This window comes from Tauraco erythrolophus, chromosome 2 (genome assembly GCF_009769465.1).
Source record: "Tauraco erythrolophus isolate bTauEry1 chromosome 2, bTauEry1.pri, whole genome shotgun sequence".
Lineage (NCBI taxonomy): Eukaryota > Metazoa > Chordata > Aves > Musophagiformes > Musophagidae > Tauraco > Tauraco erythrolophus.
Window position 1 is genome coordinate 120,251,741 of NC_141466.1, and position 20,579 is coordinate 120,272,319.

The 20,579-nt window shown below is 38.5% G+C and overlaps 1 protein-coding gene across 3 annotated transcripts in view; it reads left to right on the top strand.

The window, feature by feature from the left end:
* SOS1 (SOS Ras/Rac guanine nucleotide exchange factor 1) overlaps positions 1–20,579 on the top strand; it is a 56,533-nt gene that overhangs the window by 26,791 nt on the left and 9,163 nt on the right. For all 3 annotated transcript variants that reach the window (XR_015223034.1, XM_086631830.1, XM_086631829.1), the window contains exons 9-17: positions 9,396–9,523; positions 10,588–11,243; positions 16,170–16,251; positions 16,664–16,786; positions 17,163–17,266; positions 18,402–18,624; positions 19,308–19,427; positions 19,745–19,907; positions 20,249–20,366. Coding sequence is in view for 2 of the 3 variants with exons in the window: in XM_086631830.1 (XP_086487956.1) it covers positions 9,396–9,523; positions 10,588–11,243; positions 16,170–16,251; positions 16,664–16,786; positions 17,163–17,266; positions 18,402–18,624; positions 19,308–19,427; positions 19,745–19,907; positions 20,249–20,366 (1,717 nt within the window). In the remaining variant the exon portion in view is untranslated. The remainder of the gene's footprint in view (positions 1–9,395; positions 9,524–10,587; positions 11,244–16,169; positions 16,252–16,663; positions 16,787–17,162; positions 17,267–18,401; positions 18,625–19,307; positions 19,428–19,744; positions 19,908–20,248; positions 20,367–20,579) is intronic.

The following is a 20,579-nucleotide window of genomic DNA, read 5'->3' on the forward strand; positions in this document are numbered from 1 at the left end:
TGCACTTTTTCCACAAACTTGGTTATTGTTAATGTAAGTAATTGGACTCTCTGAGGTGACTCTTTAATTTAAAAAGTTATTCAGAGTGTATCTGTTTTTTCTTTCTAGCTGTGTACTCGTTGAGAGATTTCCTGTGAGTTATGTGCATGTACATCACTTCGTTTGTCAATAACTTAAGTCATCTGTTATGGAGTTGTGATGGGGCTCTATGTTCTGTTGTATAGCTTTTTTCTTTTTACACAGGATTTATCTGGGCTTTTGAGAAGCAGATGTCTCCTTCCAAGAAACTTTCTAACAAGAACTAATTACCTTGGAGAATATTTTTGCCTTTATCACACTAAATTTTCTTTTCTGCAAAAGCTGGATAAAATGTAACAAAAGTGAAAGTAAAAAATTCCTTCTTACACTTCGCTTACAGTCCTCACTTGAGCTGTGTTATTGACAATCTGCTGCCAGACCAACAAATGCTGTGCTTTGATCCCTTGAACCAGGGAGCAGGATGGCACAGGGCCAGACTATTCTTACCTAGATGATACACTCTTTGGGGAGTCCAATGAAGCACTAACTGAACTCTGACATTTGTCTTCACTTACATGTTTAACTGTAGTGTTCCAGAGTCTGATCCATCTTCTAGGACTACCTGCAGGGAAAATTCTCCACAGTACTGGAGAGTTGTACTGAGGCAGACTGTTCTCTGAGGCTGGTGGTCTGTTCCTGGTTTTCAGTGATGACTGCTAATGATGGTAGATAGCTCTTTAGTTTACACGGCAGCAGTTTGTGCTGAACACTCAAGGCCAAGCTCTCATGAAAATAGATGGGTGTTACAGGAACTTGGACAAATTTTGATCCTTTTTTTTTCCCTCTAAATAAAGTTTTGACACAAGTAATTCATCGAGGATTGAATGTTAAGAAGCCTACAGTAGCTGAGATTTTCAGCTGCTATAGGATGACATTAGTTTTTTGTGGCTGTGGCAGTCATGATATAGTCCTTGATGTACTTGTATTGCTGTGTAGTCTTTTAATAGCAGTAGTGTATTTCCCTGTTGTCTTCTCCTGCCTCCGTTCCTGTCACCTTTGAACAGGAGATCCTCAGGGAGAGGTAACGCTATGGTTGAGACTTCTATATACTTGATTTCTTCAGTGGAAATGTTTCTGGACATGGAGCTGTGGATTTAGTCTCACTACCAGCATGCTTTCTCTGTTCGCTCTTATAGCAGTGGAGGTCTATGTTTTCTGTCAATACTTCGATACCTTCAGTGAAAACTGATGGAAAGATGTAGGAAATAATGAACACAGGTAGAAGAACAAGCTGCATTCATGGTTTCTGTAGACCAAGTCTGCAGATGAGATTCTGCTTGTCATCCTTCATTTCCTCTGCTGTTTTTTACTTAATCAACAAGGATCCTCTTAAAATCAACAGGGTTCTACTATTGCTTCCCGGAATGGTCTCTGAAATTGTGAACTCGTCTTATGTGGCATTCAAAAATTCATACATTTCTATCTGAACATAGAGGTACCATGCTGTTGAGCTTACAGCCTTGCAAACTTGGCTGGCAAAGATTGGCCTGGAATTGTGTCGAAGCAGTGAAAGTGGATTTTAATCCACTTTGTAATTACAAAAGAGAAAGGAAAGATGTTTTCAAATGGAATTGTCTTTATGATGATGGAAAATTTTGGGGAAGAAAATGGAAGACTTCAATTAGAAGTATGGAAGCACATAGGTAAGTATTTTGTGATATTTCAAATACTGATCTAACTAAATCTTATCAACTTAATTATGAATTTTAAATTTCTAATGTATTCTGCAGGTCTGCTAATAATGAGACAAACCAAAGTGACAGAAAGAAGAGAATTTCAGAGCATGAAGACTCTGGAAGGATCTATGTGAACTTGTAAGTTTGTTGCAGAAAGGTAATGAATCTGCTGTGGAAGAGACATCAGCATATGGGGGAAAAAAAAAAACCAAACAACCCATATTGTTGAAGAATACAGAGCAAATGGGTTTTCCGTACTCTGAGAAGACAAGGCCTCCTGTAAACAAAGTAGCCATTTTCTTAGTAATCTGGGCATACAGAATGCATACATGGCAGCTAGTAGTCTACAAAAAGTCTGAATGTTTAGGAAATTATTTTATTAGAATATCAAGGAACTTACTTGTAAAGGTGGTTTTGTTTTTGTATCTGTTCCTTGATGAAGGAAATGTTGGTTGTGTAAGCTCAATGAGAATTGCTCACACACATGAATTCCTTTTCAGTTACAGAAACTGAGTGCAAAATACACTCTGTTCTCCTGAGCAGACACCAGTTGAAACGCCCGGCATGCTGCAGCAGCACTTGATCAGACCTGATGTGAAATATGGTCTCCTGACAGGCTGTACCCATTCATGGGAATGTTGGTGACAAATTGGCCACATAAGAAACCCGTTACGAAAAACTCTGAACTGTTGAATTGCTGAAACATCAACTGAGAGACTTTCGTGTGGTATATATTTCTGGATAGCTCTTCCTGACTTTTCCTCAGAGTCCATCCTGATTTTTGAAAAATGGCACTTAAGACTAGTGTAATCTATTTCTGAAAGAGATTTATTTTAATTTCTTTCCTGTCCTTCCCAAATAAGAGCATCCACATCGACTAATCAAAGTAGCAATTCCTTAAATTCACGTTTGTTAAGTCCAAATGGTTTCACTTTTTTGGTCTCAGATAAAGTTTGATGTACTTAAATTTTCTACATATCTTTGAGATCTGTTTTAAGTCACATAGTCAAACTGTGAAAGAACTGGGAAGCTTGTACTAAAAGTTAAAATGCTTCTTATTTTTCTCTGGTTTAATGCTTTACTTGTACAGTGTGCTTCCCAATGGGTTGACTGTATTTTACATTATGTGAGTTAAAACTTCATGCGAAATAAAAGATGAGGGCTTTTTAACTTCTTTTTTAAAATGTACTTCCAAGAGAATGCTGGAGGCTTTTTGTAACTAATTATCTGATATCTGAGGTTTGATATTTGACATGTTTATGTGAGATTATGTGATTTAATGTAACTTTTTAAAATTAAACTGACAAGGCATAGTTAAACTTTGAGTGGAGAAAAAGTTTTTACCATTACTTCAGTAATACAGCAAGTTCTGTTCCACTCAATGCAGATAACACTCCTACTGTAATGTAAATCTAAATAAACAGTTATATAAATGTACATGTATTTTTATGGCGCTATGCTCAAGATTGTCTGAGTTTATATGAAAACAAAATTACTTTTGAAAATTCCAGTGCATTAAAGCTGTGTATGTATGTCCGGGAAAACGGTACGTGGAGTTTCTTTTAAGCTTCAAGTTTGAAGTGCCTTTCAGACTGCAAGCATTCTCCTGAAATGTAAGTGTCCCCTGCAGTTGTCCCCATTTGCTGTTCCAGATGACTTCCTGGTGCTTTCTAAAAATGAAAATTTCTGGATATTCTGGAGCACTTTTTTTCCCAGCATACTGCTGCTTCGGGCTGAGTTTTTTATTATTTGGAGGAATTGCAAGAAGTCAGAAAGAGCTCTTGGGCATCTCAATGCTATTGAGCCAGCTTCCAGGATTGTTTTATGGCAAAGTGCCAGCAGACCTGCCTGCCTGCATTTGCCAGAGGAGAAACCCTGTTCATTTTTATTGATCATGAAGTAGCCTGTTTCAGGCTTGCCTTTCGGTAGATACCCCATTCTGAGAAACAGGTTGAAGAAAACGTGAAGCCTTAGAACAGAAACTGGAGTAACTGGTGTCAGTGCACTTCAAGTTCTCAGGAATGTTGCTTACTCATGTAGCATTTCCCTACAGAGCAGAGAGCTCTGTCACACTATTCATGAGGCTTGCTTTGCCAGCTATGTCAGTGCTTTGTTGCCTTGCTGTGGGCTTTAGGATGTCTGAAGAAATTACATAGTGGATTTTGAAGAGGTTTCTCTGAAGCAGCACTAGTTTGAGCTCATTCTGAGTACTGCTGTGTGCAGCTTCTGCTTGTAGCGTAGGACCACTTACGCATGAGACTTCTTGGATTGATGTTTTTAGGAGCAGTGAGTATCGTTAGCACTTACAGTCAATTGATCTTGAGTTAAGCTTAAGTTAAGCAAATTCAATTGTGATTTCCCTGCCTCCTGTATGCTGTTGCATATTTTGTGTTTAGAAGCTGATTTACGATCTTTCCTCCCAGATGAATAGGGGAACCTGCAGTTCACAAATTCCCGTGATTAGATTTTGAATAATCTTCTAGGAAGACAGAAGTCTAGATTGTGATGTAAGCCCTGAAGTACAAGATTTTACATCCGTCCTACTAGTATTGTTATATCTGCACATTCTCATCGTAAGCATAAATGCATTTTCTGTCATTGTCTTTCTAGGTAGATACTTCTGTGACAGTGTAAAACAAGGACCACCATAGCCTAATTTTGCACTGCATGAGGAGGATTTCTTTTGTATCTGTTTGGAATTTCCTGGGATTATAAGTATCTAATCCTTGTGTTATGCAACAGGTAGAACAGAATACTTTTTCTTCCACTTCTTGGTATCTGTTCAGAGCTTGCAGCCTAGAATGTAAAGTGTCTCTTTTCCAAGTTTGTTTTCCTTGAAGTCCAGGATACTTCACCTATGGTATTGTAAATCATTACAACCATTATAAGCCAGTATTTTCTCTAAGATTATTAAAAAACACAACTATAATACTACTGATAATCAGAAATCTACCTTTTAAGCACACTTTTATTTAGCATTTACCTGATTCGTTCATTAGGGAGCACTACACGACTATAGAAGAATCAGTGGGGTTTGCAGAAGAAACTTGAGATGCGTTTCTAGTGATGCCATTTCACTTTCCATAACCTCCCCTTCCAGACTGTCTGGGGGCAGTGTAAAATGAAAGTCATTGCTGTAATTTTTACAGTCATTGCTGTAATTAATTGCTTCTGACTAAGACTTTTTTTGATAGCAGTTTATAGTAATTATGCTAGAATATAAACTTGCAAATTCCTTTTCTGTGTGCAAAGAAGTGTCTTCAAGTAGTTCACAGCACTGTCTGATTTGCCATTTGTGTTGCTCTTACGCTTAAGATGTTGCATACTTCTACACATTACTTCTAAATGTTAAACCTGGAGCATAATTACACTCACTGGACTTTGATTTAGCTTGTATATACATTTGGAAATACGTATTACTTCCAGTGGATCCTGATGAGGAAATGTTAGTCTTAAACAATTGCTTTCTCACCAGCACTGTATACAAACATATTTTGCTTTTGGATGTGGACCTTCCCGTGGTGAACACCAAAATTTTTGTAACTGGAGAGAAATTGCTGTAAAAAGCATTTTATAAACTCAATACAGGAGCAGAATGCTTTGCAGTAATGAATGTTAATCTGTACTAGTATGTTTCTGAAGAGAACATGCAGAGAGTTGTGGGTTTTTTCCCAGATATTTGAGTTGATAAGGTGCTACATTAAGAAAATTCCTTATTATTTTATAGGGCTTTATGTTTCTATTTAGTTTAGCGCTCTCCTCATACATGTTAGACTACATTTGCAGAGATTTCTTTTGAGATTTTTCCAAATTTCAAAAACTTTCTTCTTTTGGGGCCATTTTTGTTCTGCCTTTTACTAACACATGTATCTGTGTTAGTTTGACTGGAGTGTTTAGGTTATATAGACAGTATTAAAAATAAGGAAATAATTTCATAAGCTTTGTTGCATGTTGAGCCTAATTTTCATCGATTTTTGTCCTGTTTATGTGTGCCTCTTGCTCTTTACCCTGTCTCCTGTGGTACCTTTGCAAGCAAATGGCAGAATATTGTAGGACCTAATAAGACTTGTTTTCAAGGAGACTAAGCTAAAACAGTCTTGTCGATTGTTTAAGGGTAGCCACCCACAGAGGGTAGGAAATCCAGCCAAACTGTTTTGATGGAAGTTGGCAAAGAGACAATGTGCAAGGCCAAAAGCCTCCTTTGAACTCTTGTGCAGGAAAGGTGCAAAAATCTTAGAGGTAGTTACACATGTGTTTTTAGCTTTCTCTTGAGACTTCTGCCAGTGGTGCTGCACCTGCCTCATTGGTCTGAAGTCCTTTCTCAACCCAAGTGATCTGCACAACTGAAGCAAAGGGAAGACGATGCCTCTGTGTTAAATCTAGAGAGTAAAGGAACATGATGGTAGTCTTTTTCTCCTGGGAGTGATGTATTCTCCGTGAGACCTTTTGGGAAGTAACACCTATTGTGGTGCATTGTCAGCCCTGTGTCAGTGGTTGTTGTGTGAGTAGGCACTTATTGCCTAATACCACTTAGGTCAGGAGTGTGACAGATGACACGACATGAACCAGAACTGCCTAGAATAAACCTTGTGGTCATCCTTATGGCTGAAAACACAAAGTAGTCTTTGGCGTTGACAGCTATTGCATTGAATGATTAACTCTGGTCAGCGAAAAAATTAATGCTATTCCATGACCCATTCAAATGTCAAACATGAATATGTTGTATTCAGTTGGGTTTTGGAGGACATTACTTATGTTTCACACTGGAAGCAAACAGCATGATTGTACTGTTTCCAAGGGTGTCTGTTATTCTGGTCCATGCCAGCTTGTGACTTCACTTTTACAACCTCTGTCAAAACAAATCTTTCAATTGCATGGAGCCAGTTCTTGGTGTGTAATAGTCTGAAATGCTTGTCTCTTAATAATTCTGTAAATTGCTATCTGTTTTATGTATAAGGTACTGCTGTAGTCAATGTTTTTTTCACTAACTATAATGTGAAAATTTTAATCTTAAATCTTTGTTTAAGCATTAAAATCTGAAACATCTTAGGATAAAAATGAGCCAGATCTTGTTTTATAAAACGTATCTCACAGCAATAGTTAGACACAAAATACTAGTGTTAACCCTTCTTATCTAGTTTTAGTTATAACTAGTGGTTGGTTTTTTTGGTCCTTTAAGAAAAGTTGAGTTAGTATACGAAGGCATTAATGTAGCTGTGTACTCAGATAGGGACTTATGTACCCTAGTTTTACAAACTGGCCATGATTAGGTGCCCGCATGTTTTCTGATGGCCAGCCAAGCAACCCCTCCATGGAGGAAGAACATCTGGTTCTCCACACCGTCTCTCTGATTATCGTTTTTTCCCTTCGTTTTTTTGCATGAAAAAAGTTCCAGTCCTAAGGAGCTGAACCTAAGCCAGCAGAACACCCTTGCAGCAGTGAAGGCCGGTATTGCTGTGTTTGCAATGTGCAGCGATTAGGTTGAGTGAAGTGACAGTGCCTACCTGCTCAGTGCTGGCAGGGCTGCAGCGAGAGAACCGCATCCAGCTTGGGCTTCCTCTTGATGCTGGGGTACTGAAACAAGCCCACTGGAAGGGCTTGTCGAGATGACATCGGGAATGGAACATGTGATGAAGGAGAAGCTAGGGGAGGGGGCTTATTCATTCTGGAGAAAAGGAGGCTAAGGAGGAGGGGAAAGCTTCCTGCTGTCTTTGAGTGTGTGATGTTGTGGTAAAGATAGAAAAATATTTGCAGCTGCGTAGTGTTTCCACATATTCCACTATGAAAAGTCAATAAGGGAAATCCTGATAAGCTATTAGGAAAAAAAAATTGCACCATGAGGGGTTTCAAGCATTGGAACAGATTGTCCGAAAGGCCATGACCTCTACATTCTGAGAGCAATTCGAAGCTCATTGTAGCCCCAGGCAACCTGATCTATGCTGACTCTGCAGTTGAGCTGGAGGTTGAACAGGATAATCTCCAAGGTCCCTTCCAACCTGAATTATTAGTGAGGTGAGGGCCCTTGTAATCTATTGTTTATAAACATGTTGAAGGAGTTTTGCTTAGCTTTTGGTCCACCTTGCCTGTTCTAGAAGTGTTTATATGCATGTCATGTTATGACGCAAGGTCAGGTCAATAGAGGACAGGGAGGGGCACTACCTTGAGCCCTTTTCGATTTGACCAGTCTACCAGTTTCCCGAGAAAGACAAGACCCTTGTACCCGACCTGCCTGCCCCCCTGGGCAGCCTGCTAAGTCGGAGGGTGTTCATCTGACCTGTTCAGGGGTCCCATGGGCAGTGCACTGGGCCAAATCCCTTATATCCTCTGTATCAGTTATGAAGTTTCCGGAAACGTATATTTGTGTATATATGACGAGTTTTATTACATATGCTCATGACAGGATACAGATTCGAAGATAGCCGGTGATAGGTACTGACTGTGAAAACATGACTTATCAGTAATTCTAACTAGCTGTAAGGTGTTAGTAACTAAGTGCACGTATCACAGAGCTCTTACCCAATAGGCGTCCCTGTGGGGGGGAGAAGACAGGTCCAGCCCATTGACTGATCCCAGACATTCCAGTGGAGTTCTTCCCCCAACACCCCCTTATCTTAAGCCATTTTTATACTTTCAGGTGGAGCTCGAGTGACTCTAATCATGCATGTCTTTGTCAGGCTTGGTGTAAATTTTCCTTGCTTAGATTTAAAGGTACAGGCAAGAAGAAATTCAGGGCGCCTGCTCAGTGAGGAGGTGGTCACAGCCTGGAGGCGGGTAGCTTTTGGGATGGAGGTGTGTTTTGGTATTACAATGAGCAAAGTTCACCTAAAGGAAAAGAATTTTGCAACTTGTTGAACATTATCATATTCAAATTGCCTAAGTAAAAGCCTGGCTAGATCTTGGTGTCCTAACTCTGTTCACCACCATTGTTGAGGCAGCAGTTGTGATCCATCTTCCCTGCCAGCTGTGTGGTTCTCTTTGCCAGCCATTTTCTATCCCTGGGAACAGGGAGGAGCTGTGGTACCCTTGTACCACTCTGCTCCCCGTTTCAAGGATGTCATACGTTCTGTTCGGCCGGGGCAGGCCTTGTCCGTGTCAGCCACATTCCGTTCCTGGGAGCAGCAACTGTGTCTCGCCTCAAAGCTGCTTTAATATTACAGCTGTGAGCTGAACTTTGGGGATCAGTGTTCCTCCATTGCCCCCATTTCGGTTATTTTTCCACAACACATTACAAACGTACAGACATCTCACAGATTTGATCTTGTGCTGTAGATGGAATGATATGTAGGGGAATCTCCTTCCTCACTTGTTCCTCTTAAGATTTAACACCTCTAATGGGTTCTCTTTTTGGAGATGTAAGGTAAATCGAAGTAGCTTTGAGGTAAATAACTTGTTCCTGAGTATGTCTGTATCTGAGGGACCAGTGACTGCTGCTCTTGTTTTACTGAGATTAAGCTCTTAGCAGACAGTTGTCTCTCTTACCTGTGTCAGTAATGCACCTGGCTGTTTTATTAACTTTAATAGCAAGCAGAAGCATGCAAAATCAGCAGATGGTTGGATTTTTTCTTCCTAGGTCAAGCTTCTGGATTTGTACGTACTAAAATGCTTGTAACGCTTTTTGTATTTGATTTTCAATGTTCACAGCAATTGGAAGAAAAAAGTGAGGATGAAGAGGATAAAGAGTGCTTAAAGCAAGCAATAACTGCTCTACTAAATCTTCAAAGCAGTATGGAACGGATATGCTCCAAAAGTCTTGCAAAACGAAGGCTTAGGTAAACACGTTTCCATTTTTCCTGCTTTCTGCTCTTAATGCTTTGCTATAAATCCACGGCTCCCAGTTTCCTCTTTTAGTAAACAATGAACAAAATAGTTTGCGACAAGCCTGCTTTTTCAGAGGAAGTGACATCAAAGCCAAGATAATTTGTTATTGTTTTAAAACCGTTCTAATTCTATGTGTCCTTGCATACTGGTAGTTGAGACGTTCTGAGAATTCACTGGTAAGTAGAAAGTTAAAATATTTGTGAGTTAATTATGCTCAGATAATAAATAGCCACCTAAAATTACTGTAAAAGTACGTTTCTGTGTGATTAGAAGAGAATGTTCTTGAATTTGAAACTACTTAGTCAGAAGAGTGTTTTGTGCAATGGCTAGTTAAAATTACCACTGGATCATAGAAGCATTTAGGTTGGAAAAGACCTTTAAGATCATCGACCGTTAACCTAACACTGTTAAGTCCACCCCTAAACCATATCCGGATAATAAAAATAGTTGCATAGATAACTAGTACTTAGTTGTACTGTTGTAGCAAATTTTTGGATTATACCATCTGCTGTTTGATTTTAATGCTAATATTTGTGCAATTATTTAAACATGTCAAAACTTTGCTTTTGCTCTAAAAATTGCTTCAGTATTTTCTTTGCCAAGCAAGTTCTGTACTGCAAAGTGTAATCTTTAGGCTTGGACATGAATATATTTAACAGCTTGTTTTCTCTGAATACATTTCTTTCAAATCAATGCAGTCTAAAATTGTTTGTCAGCTGTGCAAATGGGTGGTTTGTTAGACTAAGAAGCTGAGAAGCACTAAGAGCTTGCTGCTTCTGGTTGCCTGTGTTTAGGTAAAACATTTATTGCATAGAAGATAAGTAGAAAATTTATCAGATGACGTACTTAAACATTAGTCAAGGCTTGCAATAGTGCTGGTAATCAGTGCTGAAATTGCATTCTGAGTGGAATTCTCGCCACTCAGAAAGATGATCTTGTGTTTTTGCTGTTAGTGGTTGTGGCTTTTAAATACACATGTACTAATAGGCTGCCTTTCTCCCATCCTTCACTGAAGTGAATCTGCATGCCGATTCTATACTCAGCAGATGAAGGGGAAACAGCTAGCAATTAAGAAAATGAATGAAATCCAGAAAAATATTGATGGTTGGGAGGGTAAGGACATCGGACAATGCTGTAACGAGTTCATCATGGAAGGAACACTCACGCGTGTAGGAGCAAAGCATGAGAGACACATATTTCTGTTTGATGGCTTGATGATTTGCTGTAAGTCAAATCATGGCCAGCCAAGACTTCCTGGTGCTAGCAACGCAGAATATCGTCTGAAAGAAAAGTTCTTCATGCGAAAGGTACAAATCAACGATAAAGACGACACTAATGAGTACAGACATGCTTTTGAAATCATCTTAAAAGACGAGAACAGTGTTATTTTTGCTGCTAAATCAGCTGAAGAGAAAAACAACTGGATGGCAGCATTGATATCTTTGCAATATAGAAGCACACTGGAAAGGATGTTGGATGTAACAATGTTGCAGGAAGAAAAAGAGGAGCAGATGAGATTTCCAAATCCTGAGCTTTATAGGTTTGCAGAACCTGACTCTGAAGAGAATATTGTGTTTGAAGAAAACATGCAGCCCAAATCTGGAATCCCCATCATCAAGGCAGGAACTGTTGTCAAGCTCATAGAGAGACTGACTTACCACATGTATGCAGGTGAGGCACTTCATTTATATAGCCCAAGCTCCAGGTGGTGACTACTTCGTGCTTCTCTTTCTCTGTTAAATACATGCAACAAAATATGTAAAGTGTGTAGAATGTTGAATATGCTTTGCAGTGCATATATTCTAACATGCTTATTGAGTGTAGACTTCGAGATCTAAATATGCACAGCTGTAGCAGTGAAAAATGAGTCCTGTTTGGCTGAAAGTACAGGGATACGCATATGCGTAAGGTGATTCTCATGCAAGGGATGGGGGGGTGGGGGCCTGCAGGAATTGAGCTGTAGACAATACCTTTTCCTGTATGCCTCAGGCAACGGGAATTGCCTTCCCTCCAGACTTCCAAAGCAGGGGAGCACATGAAGTGCCAGTATTGCAAGAGAGAATTATAGACCCACTATTTTCAGTTAAGGATGGTACTTATTACCTGTGACCGTGCCGGTGTGTAATGAAAAGACCAAATACCAGCTTGCTAGAAGCAGTCACTTGGATAATTTGGCCTCGGAACTTCACCTTGATCAGGATTTCAGTGAGGATTTGATTTAAGGAATTTTGACTTCAGGTTTCTGTTTGTGTTGAAGATGCCTAGAAGCCATTTATGTGATCATCCAGTCCAACTTCAGTGTGTAGAGTTTTTCTTTATAGTTTCCCAGGATTTTCATAAACTGTGCTGAAAAGCATGGGCTTGGATTTTGGGTTTGGATTTTTTCTTTTTTTTTTTTTTTTTTTGTATTCTACCTGTATGTCAGTTATTCCGAAACTTCATGCATCTTGGTATTAATGCTTCGCGTATTCAACTGTAGATTTTTTATTTTTTTAAATTTCTTTTTACGCTCTGATTATCCTAAGTTGTTCCTCTGCAGCTCAGTCCTGGATACCCTGCATAGAGGAGGAATATTTGTTTGGAAGAAGTGGGGATTAAGCAGAATATAATTAGTGTGGTTTAGTACTTTTGTTTGTTTTTTAAATGCTTGTAAATACATCTGTTTACTCTGTTACTTTTATTGCTCTTCTCCACATTTCCTTCAGTTGAGCTTTCCTAACATTTATTAGAAACCCAATCACTGCTGCAGTTTTTACCAGAGCAGTTTTCTGCCTGTCTTCATTTTCTTGTAACTTTATAAACTTTTAGCTCTTGGCTTCAAATTTTACAGGCATGATTTATGACATAATTTCATGTTTTTGCGAGTTAAAATAAAACAATTCAGCCTCAGAGAAAGGAAGGCACTTTTTTTTTTTTTTTTAAAGCTAACATTCTGTTTGGCAGAGAATTAGCAAAAATAATACTTCGTTAGTGCCCTTGTGAACATTTGCTTTGGCTGACTTGTGCACTGGGACTTTGATGTCATAGCCTTGGCGTTGCTCCAAGTGCTCTCTCTCTGTCCCGAGAGCCACAAGCTACATTCTCCAGTTCCATAAAGCAGAAAGGCTTGTTTTTAAGGAACACGTGACTGGTTGAAATATGTCTGTTGTGTTAGTTTTTTGCATCTGTATGTCTTTTTGGCCTTTCTAGCACATAGGACAGCAAGGAAGAATTCAAATTCTATTGATTAGATCCACCTTCATCCACAGTCATTTAAATCCCTGCTTGTAACAGCTCTTATTTAATAAAGCTTTAAGTAGGTTGCTTGAAGTCTTAATGTTGTAGGTCTGTGTGATGTTGACCAAACTACTGTATGACAAAACTGGGAATGTGGATACTGTGAGACAGGCTGCAAGACTTTGACCAGAAGAATAAAAGTGGTTATCTTGTGTATTTAGCCTGTCTTTGTAGGCTTAGAGATCTTAGTGCAACATACATGGACCTGATGCTGAATTGCTAGGTTGCACATCATTTCTCAACACCCTTTTTCTTGCATTCTGTACCTTCTGTTTTATAATTGGTTTTCTATGAGGAAAATGTTGTCGTTGTAACCATTCTGTGCTGTCTTTTTCAGGGGAACAAAGAAGTACAGATATAGTGACTCAGCCAAAATGCTCTGTTGTACAGGAAACAAGTTCCATTTACTAAGTAAATCATTCAGTGTTTTGTTGCATTTTATGAGATACAGTGAGTAGGGCAACAACTTTCCGTATTAACCCTTTAGCTCTTCTTTCGTACACATACCAGCTGAGTTCAAGGCTTCTGTTTTGTTTGGAGACGTGGGAAGATGAGTACTCTGGGGATATCTAGCCAAACAGCTACAGACTGTAGCAATGTTTTTCTTGCCCCACACAGAATTGTGATTGTAATCTTAAGAGAATTTATTGACTTTATATGTCAGAACAGCAAGCCCATAGTTTTCCGAGGCAGTTTTTCTCAAACGTGGTGTGACTGGTTATGGCAGTCCTTCATCTGACAGTCTAAAGACAGTGTTTTCCGTAGCTGTGACTGACGCTTTTCTAGGTTTTTATCTTTGTAGGTCAAATCCTATAAAGAATAATTACAGCTATAATTACAGAGGTGGTACCAATTTGTTGCAAGTGGCTGAAGAGCAGTTTAGTTAGTTGCATATTAAGTATATAGGCTGTGTTCAGATGGTAGTCAAATCAGCTCTCAAATTTCTTGTCGTCTCTGAAGATCCACACAGTCCATCTCATTTGTAGATACAGGCGTTGGACCTTTATTTTTCTTCCCTCACCTGCCTGACAATGCAAAAACCAGCTTGTCAGCTGAAATATTTCTCTGTTTTGCTGTGGAACAGGGATAGCCCAGTAGCCTAGCTTTAATGAAGTGTTGCTGCGGAGTGTAGCCACTAGAGAGCTAGGACAGGGAGACAGCCTGATGGCCACCTGTCCGCAAGGCGTGGCAGGCTGTCCGAACCATCCTGGGGTGGAGCGGCAAAATAGGGAGAAATCTCCTCTTCAGAAGCAGCTTTTCATATATTTTTACATGAGAGAAACTGACGCTGTTTGCATATTCTAGTGGGTTTTACTTGTTTTAGTGTATTTCTACATTCATTATCTCCTCTTTTGACTGATTCTTGTTTAAGGGCAGCCAAGTTAGGTGGTACCAAGATTTGAAATCGTGGCAATTTTTTATCTATAGGACGGTGATCTTCTGTTTTTAAAGCTCTGATATGTTAAGAGTGCTTTTGCGTCATCATAGTGTCCGTTTCCTTTCTTAAGGAATCCAAGGGTGATTATTTATAAAACTTTGTAGAACAAGTTATTGTTCTTTTTTAGCTTTCAGATTGGCTGTATTGAAGAGAGAATTGTCACATGAGCAGACATCCTGACTAACTAGTGTCATCTGTATTTTTTTAATGCTTACTTATATTACAGATTTTGCTAGTAAGACAACAAGATTAGATTTGATTTTCTGATCTACTTCATTTGAAATTCAATATATATAGTGGATTTAAACACTGACCCTACCTGTCAATAACAATAGCTAGGACTCAGAGCTTGCAGTGATCTGAAAATGTTAATGGCTCTGGAGGCTTTCATTTTCATGTAGACAAAATCTATTTAGGGTGGATGCTGTGTACAGAATGGAAGCTGTGAAAACATGAGTTACTGTGCTTACTTCTATACTTGTTTTTTAGGACAACAAAAATTGTGTATTTCATGATGAGGATGACGGGGACAGGGATGACATTCTTCATGCAAAAGATTTGGAGTTTTGCCTTTGAAAAGGGTTTTAGACTGTACAGTTTCAAGGAGAGGTGGGAGAGGCGTTACGATAAGAAAAATGGAGGAATGAAGGACATAGAGATGGTAAAGCAGAATAGCCAATTGTTTAAGAAATATGAATTAGCATAAAACAGAAATGCAAGGAAATGCTGTGTTACACAATACATGGTTAATCTGTGTGACACATTACAGTAAACTATTGCCCCAACGAAGAGCTTAGTAGGATCTAAGAAAGGAAGAATGTTCGTTCAAATGGACAAGATGCTGGTAAATAGTTAAGGAGGATATTTTAAAAGCTCTTAAAAACACATGTTCCAGGAAACCAGGCTAATGGCTTAATACAGTGTTAGATTAAATAATGCAGGCATTTTTTTCTTCATTACAGCCTATAGGAACACCTGCTTCAAGTCCCGTGTGCTCCTTTTCAGCCACTCTGTGTTAGAAAAATTACCAATTGGGATTTGTTTTTAAAATCTGTGTATGAATTTAATATGCAAAGCCATTGCAACCTGCTCGTTAATTTTATTGATAACAATGTTAACCTTGTTTCTAGTCAGCTCTGTGCAGTGCCAGCATGCTGTCACTGCATTTCTTCATACTTGAAAACAATGGGTTTGCTTTTGTAATTAAGGGAGACACTTTGGTTTTCTGTTTTGACTGCTTGACTGTTTTCAAAACGCATTTGAATATTTTAAATGAGCTGATACATAATGAATCAAATTAAATATGTTGATTTTCTTGAAGTGAAGTAAATATAACCTCAAAGTATAGCTGTTGGTTAGCTGAAAAAAGTACCTAGCCTGCCTTAACCACACCTGGTTATCAGTTGTATCAGTTTAGGGAAAACGTTCTCCCCTTGAAGAGGCCGTTTCTATGCAACGTAAAGTTATTTTCTGTATTTTTTGAGTTATCTTGTCCTGATCGTTGTCAAAAAGAAAGTTGTTTACCAGATGACTCACAAATAAAATAATCTATTTATTATTTTAGAAGTCGTTGAAATAGAATCCAGTCTCTTAATAATCGAAGGGAAAGAAAAAGTCATTGTTTTGAATTTTCAACAGAATAAAAATTGGTTTTAAATTCTGCTTTGTATTGCTATTTTAAAAGGTTCTGAATTGTTACGAAAGCGATTTTGGTTTACATTACCTTCTGTAAATTGATGGGCCGGCATCCTTAATTTTAAAAGATACTTGGACTCATTTTAAAAGATACTTGGACTCATTTTAAAAGATACTTGGACTCATTTTAAAGTTTTAAAAAAAAAAAGTAACTGCTGACATGAGCATAAAATTATTATTTGTCTTAGATCCCAACTTTGTTCGGACTTTTCTCACAACGTACAGATCCTTCTGTAAACCTCAAGAGTTGCTGAGTCTGCTAATAGAAAGGTATGCCACTGTTAAAAATATTGTTCATACAAAGTCCAAATTTTATTTTTTTTAATGTTTACTTGGAGCAGAGTTTGTAAGATTCTTGTTTTCCAGTTGGTTTTGATTCACTCCAAACACTTTTTTAAAAAGTTGTCAAATTCAAGGATTGCAAGTAAAATGTGCAAGTTATATCCAGATGCTTTAGGACTGTTCAGGTAGCTCCAGTAACTTCCAGCATCCCACAGTTTTGTCTTTGAAATCTATACCGTTACCGAATTTAGCAAATCTTCCTATGTGCTTACCAAGATGTAAGATTCTGAGGTGGTAAAGTTCTGAATTTTGAGCTATCTTAAATCAACATTTATTTGTGCATGCTGTGAGCAAGATTAGTGTAAAGGAGACTAGCACTTATACCCATCTTCTGTGCTAGATTTGAAATTCCAGAGCCTGAGCCAACCGAAGCTGATCGTATTGCTATGGAGAACGGAGACCAGCCTCTTAGTGCAGAGTTAAAAAGATTTAGGAAAGAGTACATTCAGCCTGTGCAGCTACGGTGAGTATTGCATCAATGTGAGCCAAACAGACTTCCTTCAAGTCTTTTGGAGTGCTATCTTTTGGATGCAGTGACTCTTTGTGATACCAACAGCCTTTCTTGATGGTGCTTTGATAGAGAGCATGCATGGGCAGTCGCCATTTTGACTTTGCTACTTGAAAACCTGGTGGGAATTTGAATTCATGGCATGAAAAGCTAAATTTGAAGTAGAAAAATGCTTATAGGTGGTTACTGGTGAGATGCAGGCAGTAGAATAATTGCATTTGGTCTGCTGATTCTGATATTCCTGTGAGCCCTCACCTACTAAAAGCCTTGAAATGTTAGACATGAAGATAGACTGTATTGTAGAGTGCTTGCTTATCCCTTATTTTTGCAGAGTATTAAATGTATGTCGACACTGGGTAGAACACCACTTCTATGACTTTGAAAGAGATACTGATCTTCTGCAACGTTTGGAGGAATTCATTGGAACAGTGAGAGGTACTTATGGTTTCTTAACTGCTGTCATTTATCATAAAACATCCCTTTTCAAAAGTATGGAATGGGATCACTTTTCCTTTCACTGAACAGATAAAGAAAACCAGGGCTGACTGCTTATTAAATACTTCACAAAGAACATAAAATAAACCTTAATTTAAGAAAAACCCCACTATTATTATTCAAAGTCTGGCCCCTGTTCAGAGAGTGTTATTTACATCCTGGTAAATAAGTATTGTTTTTTTTATAAAGGGACTGAAATAATGCAAAATAATAAGAACTGAGTAACGATCAGGACAGAGTAGTTGCTTTGATTGTCCTCTTAAACTATATACAGGGGTAATTTTTATGAAAGTTTGGTGGTAGAAACCACTATTTCTTTGAAGCAAGAGTTTTACAGCTGTTTAACAGCACATATTAGACCTGCAGGACACCTTCCAGTTGTGATTGTACAGATCTTTCCTGTTCCCTTGTAAGAAAAACTGAGACAGCTACAGGAGCAGTTTGTAGGAAAATATTATGTTAGAGAATTATTTAATGCTTATTTCGCAATTAAAAGGAGGAGGAGAATGAGCTGGCTAGTTTAATGTGTATTACTGGTAAATTTTCAATTTAATGAACTTGCCATCTCATGCTTGAGATTATTGTGCTGTAGAGCTAACCAGACATTTGGCCTTTGGGGTTTATGCTGAGCTTTGATGCTAAATGCAGTAGATGGAGAAGCTTCTCCCTGTTTGTCATTTTGCCCTTCTGTGTTACCTGAGGTAAGCAGGTACTCTTGCCCGAAGTATGAAGTTCAGGGTGTTTACGTAAGTGTGTTTTGGGCAAAAGAAGCTTGGTTCCCATTCACACCATAAAGTCAGAACAGAAAGGATTTGGAGCAGGAGCCTAATTTGGGTGTTCTGAATTGTGCTTGGGCAAATGTGGCATGCTCAGCATTGGCTGTTGAGGAATTCTTCTTTATACGTTCAGATGCTTTGAGACTTGTGTGAGAGCACCACTTATGCACTTCTACGGAGTATATGATTGCTTAAATTTAGGTTTTGGGTTTAAATCCAAAGATTTCTAAATTATACTAGCCTCTTTGAAAACATAGCATCGAGAGTAAATAAATAGTAAATTTTTCTCTGTGTGCCAGGCAAAGCGATGAAGAAATGGGTTGAATCGATCACAAAGATAATCAACCGGAAAAAACAAGCACAAGCCATTGGGCCAAGTCACAACATCACTTTTGAGAGTCCGCCTCCCGCGATCGAATGGCACATAAGCAAACCAGGACATACAGAGACTTTTGACTTGCTCACTTTGCATCCAATTGAAATTGCTCGGCAGCTCACTTTACTTGAGTCAGATTTTTACAGGTAACTTTCCTCCATTGAAAAACACATGACACAAACCAAAATATTCTCCAGCATGAAATTGTTTCTGCGGGCCCCTGCTGTGAAGCCCCACGGTAGGTCAAGGGGCTTTACCAATGATGTACATTAATTGCTATTTTTTCAGAAAAAAAAAAGTATCTAAAACCCAACATTAGTCTTATCCTCCCCAAGTTAACGTGTGGTACATGTGACTGATGCATGCTATAAATTGCATTGTCCTGCAGGTTTCTCTTGGTATATTCTGAGTAGATCAACCTTTGAGAAGTATGAACATTAATTAAATTGGTTTTCTTCATATCCTAGTTTGTGAAGCAAATTATGGACCGTGTCAGATCTCACCAGCTGTTTGTGAGAGATTGTTCAGGCTTTGGAAGCTCCCATTGTATTATGGTGAATGAGATGTAGACTTCGTTCTCCATTTAGATGAACAGAGGTGGTTAATAGTCACATAAATGAAGAAATATTTGCACACTAAAAAAGAAGCATAGAAATACTAGTCAATTAGTCGTGTGGGGAGCCTAACATTATAGAAGAGAAGTGATACCTTAAGAACTTAATTCCAAATATTAATTCCAAATTCACTGGAAATAAAGAGGTTTTGGGAAAAAGGTATCTTCTTTCCTACTTTTAATTCCATTTTTTGATACATGCATCTACTTTTCTAGAGCTGTGCAGCCATCTGAACTAGTTGGAAGTGTCTGGACAAAGGAAGATAAAGAAATTAATTCTCCCAACCTTCTCAAAATGATAAGGCATACAACTAACCTCACTTTGTGGTTCGAGAAGTAAGTGATTTTCCTGACTCTGCACCTACTCGATTTCTGGGCATTTACTGTCCATTCAGAAGTATACTCTGAAAAATTCCATTCTCGAGAAATCCAGTTTTAAGTCGTGTTTAGATGCTACAACTGGTCCCTGCAAGAACTTTACTATAATCATCTCAGCTTGTTATTCTTAGGATATGTTTTTTCTCAAAACATTTTCAAAACTGTGTCAAGTAATTTGATAAACTTTTCGTATTTGTTTGTGTTACAACTTAATATTTGATTTTGGAAAATGTGGCAACGTTGTAATACAAAATCAAATGTTCTTGTGTGTTTAGATGCATTGTAGAAACAGAAAACCTAGAGGAAAGAGTAATTGTAGTCAGCCGGATAATTGAGATCCTGCAAGTTTTTCAAGAGCTCAACAACTTTAATGGCGTCCTTGAGATTGTCAGTGCTATGAACTCCGCAGCAGTGTATAGGTTGGATCACACGTTTGAGGTACAGTGGAATGTTTCCTGGTTTTGGTATGGAAGTGTAGTGCAGTGCACCTGAGCGACGTTAAAGCCTGTCTTTTTAGTAAGCATGTCCTTCAGAGAAGGAGCAAGGAAGGTAAACCCCCCAACAAATGAATCAATCAGGGTGTAATAGAGAGGGAAGAAGCCAGAAACCAATCTATGTTTAAGAAAAGCAGAAAAAGGTAGCAAGATCCTGAGTTCGTAGGACACTGGCCTCCTGGTCACTGACTTAAATATCAGTGGGAGACCATTACTCTCAGTATTGTTGCCTGGCTACACCTTTACCCTGTCTTTCCAAACAACGTGTTTCATCTGTCTTTTTAGCAAATTCCAAGTCGCCAGAAGAAGATTTTAGAAGAAGCTTATGAGCTGAGTGAGGATCATTATAAGAAATACTTGGCAAAACTCAGGTCCATTAATCCTCCTTGTGTGCCTTTTTTTGGTAAGTACATTTCATTTGAATGAGCTGTATCATGCATAAACATTTGGAAAGTTTTGAGATCAAGTGCCCAGACATTAATTGCATAATATGAAAGAAAAATTAAAGTGACTATTAATTGCAGATCTTATTTGCAGTAAAAGTAAGTGTATCTGTGATGTTGTGTTTACATATTTACTCATTTTTGCTTTGAATGTGGTTTGAACTGTGTTGTGG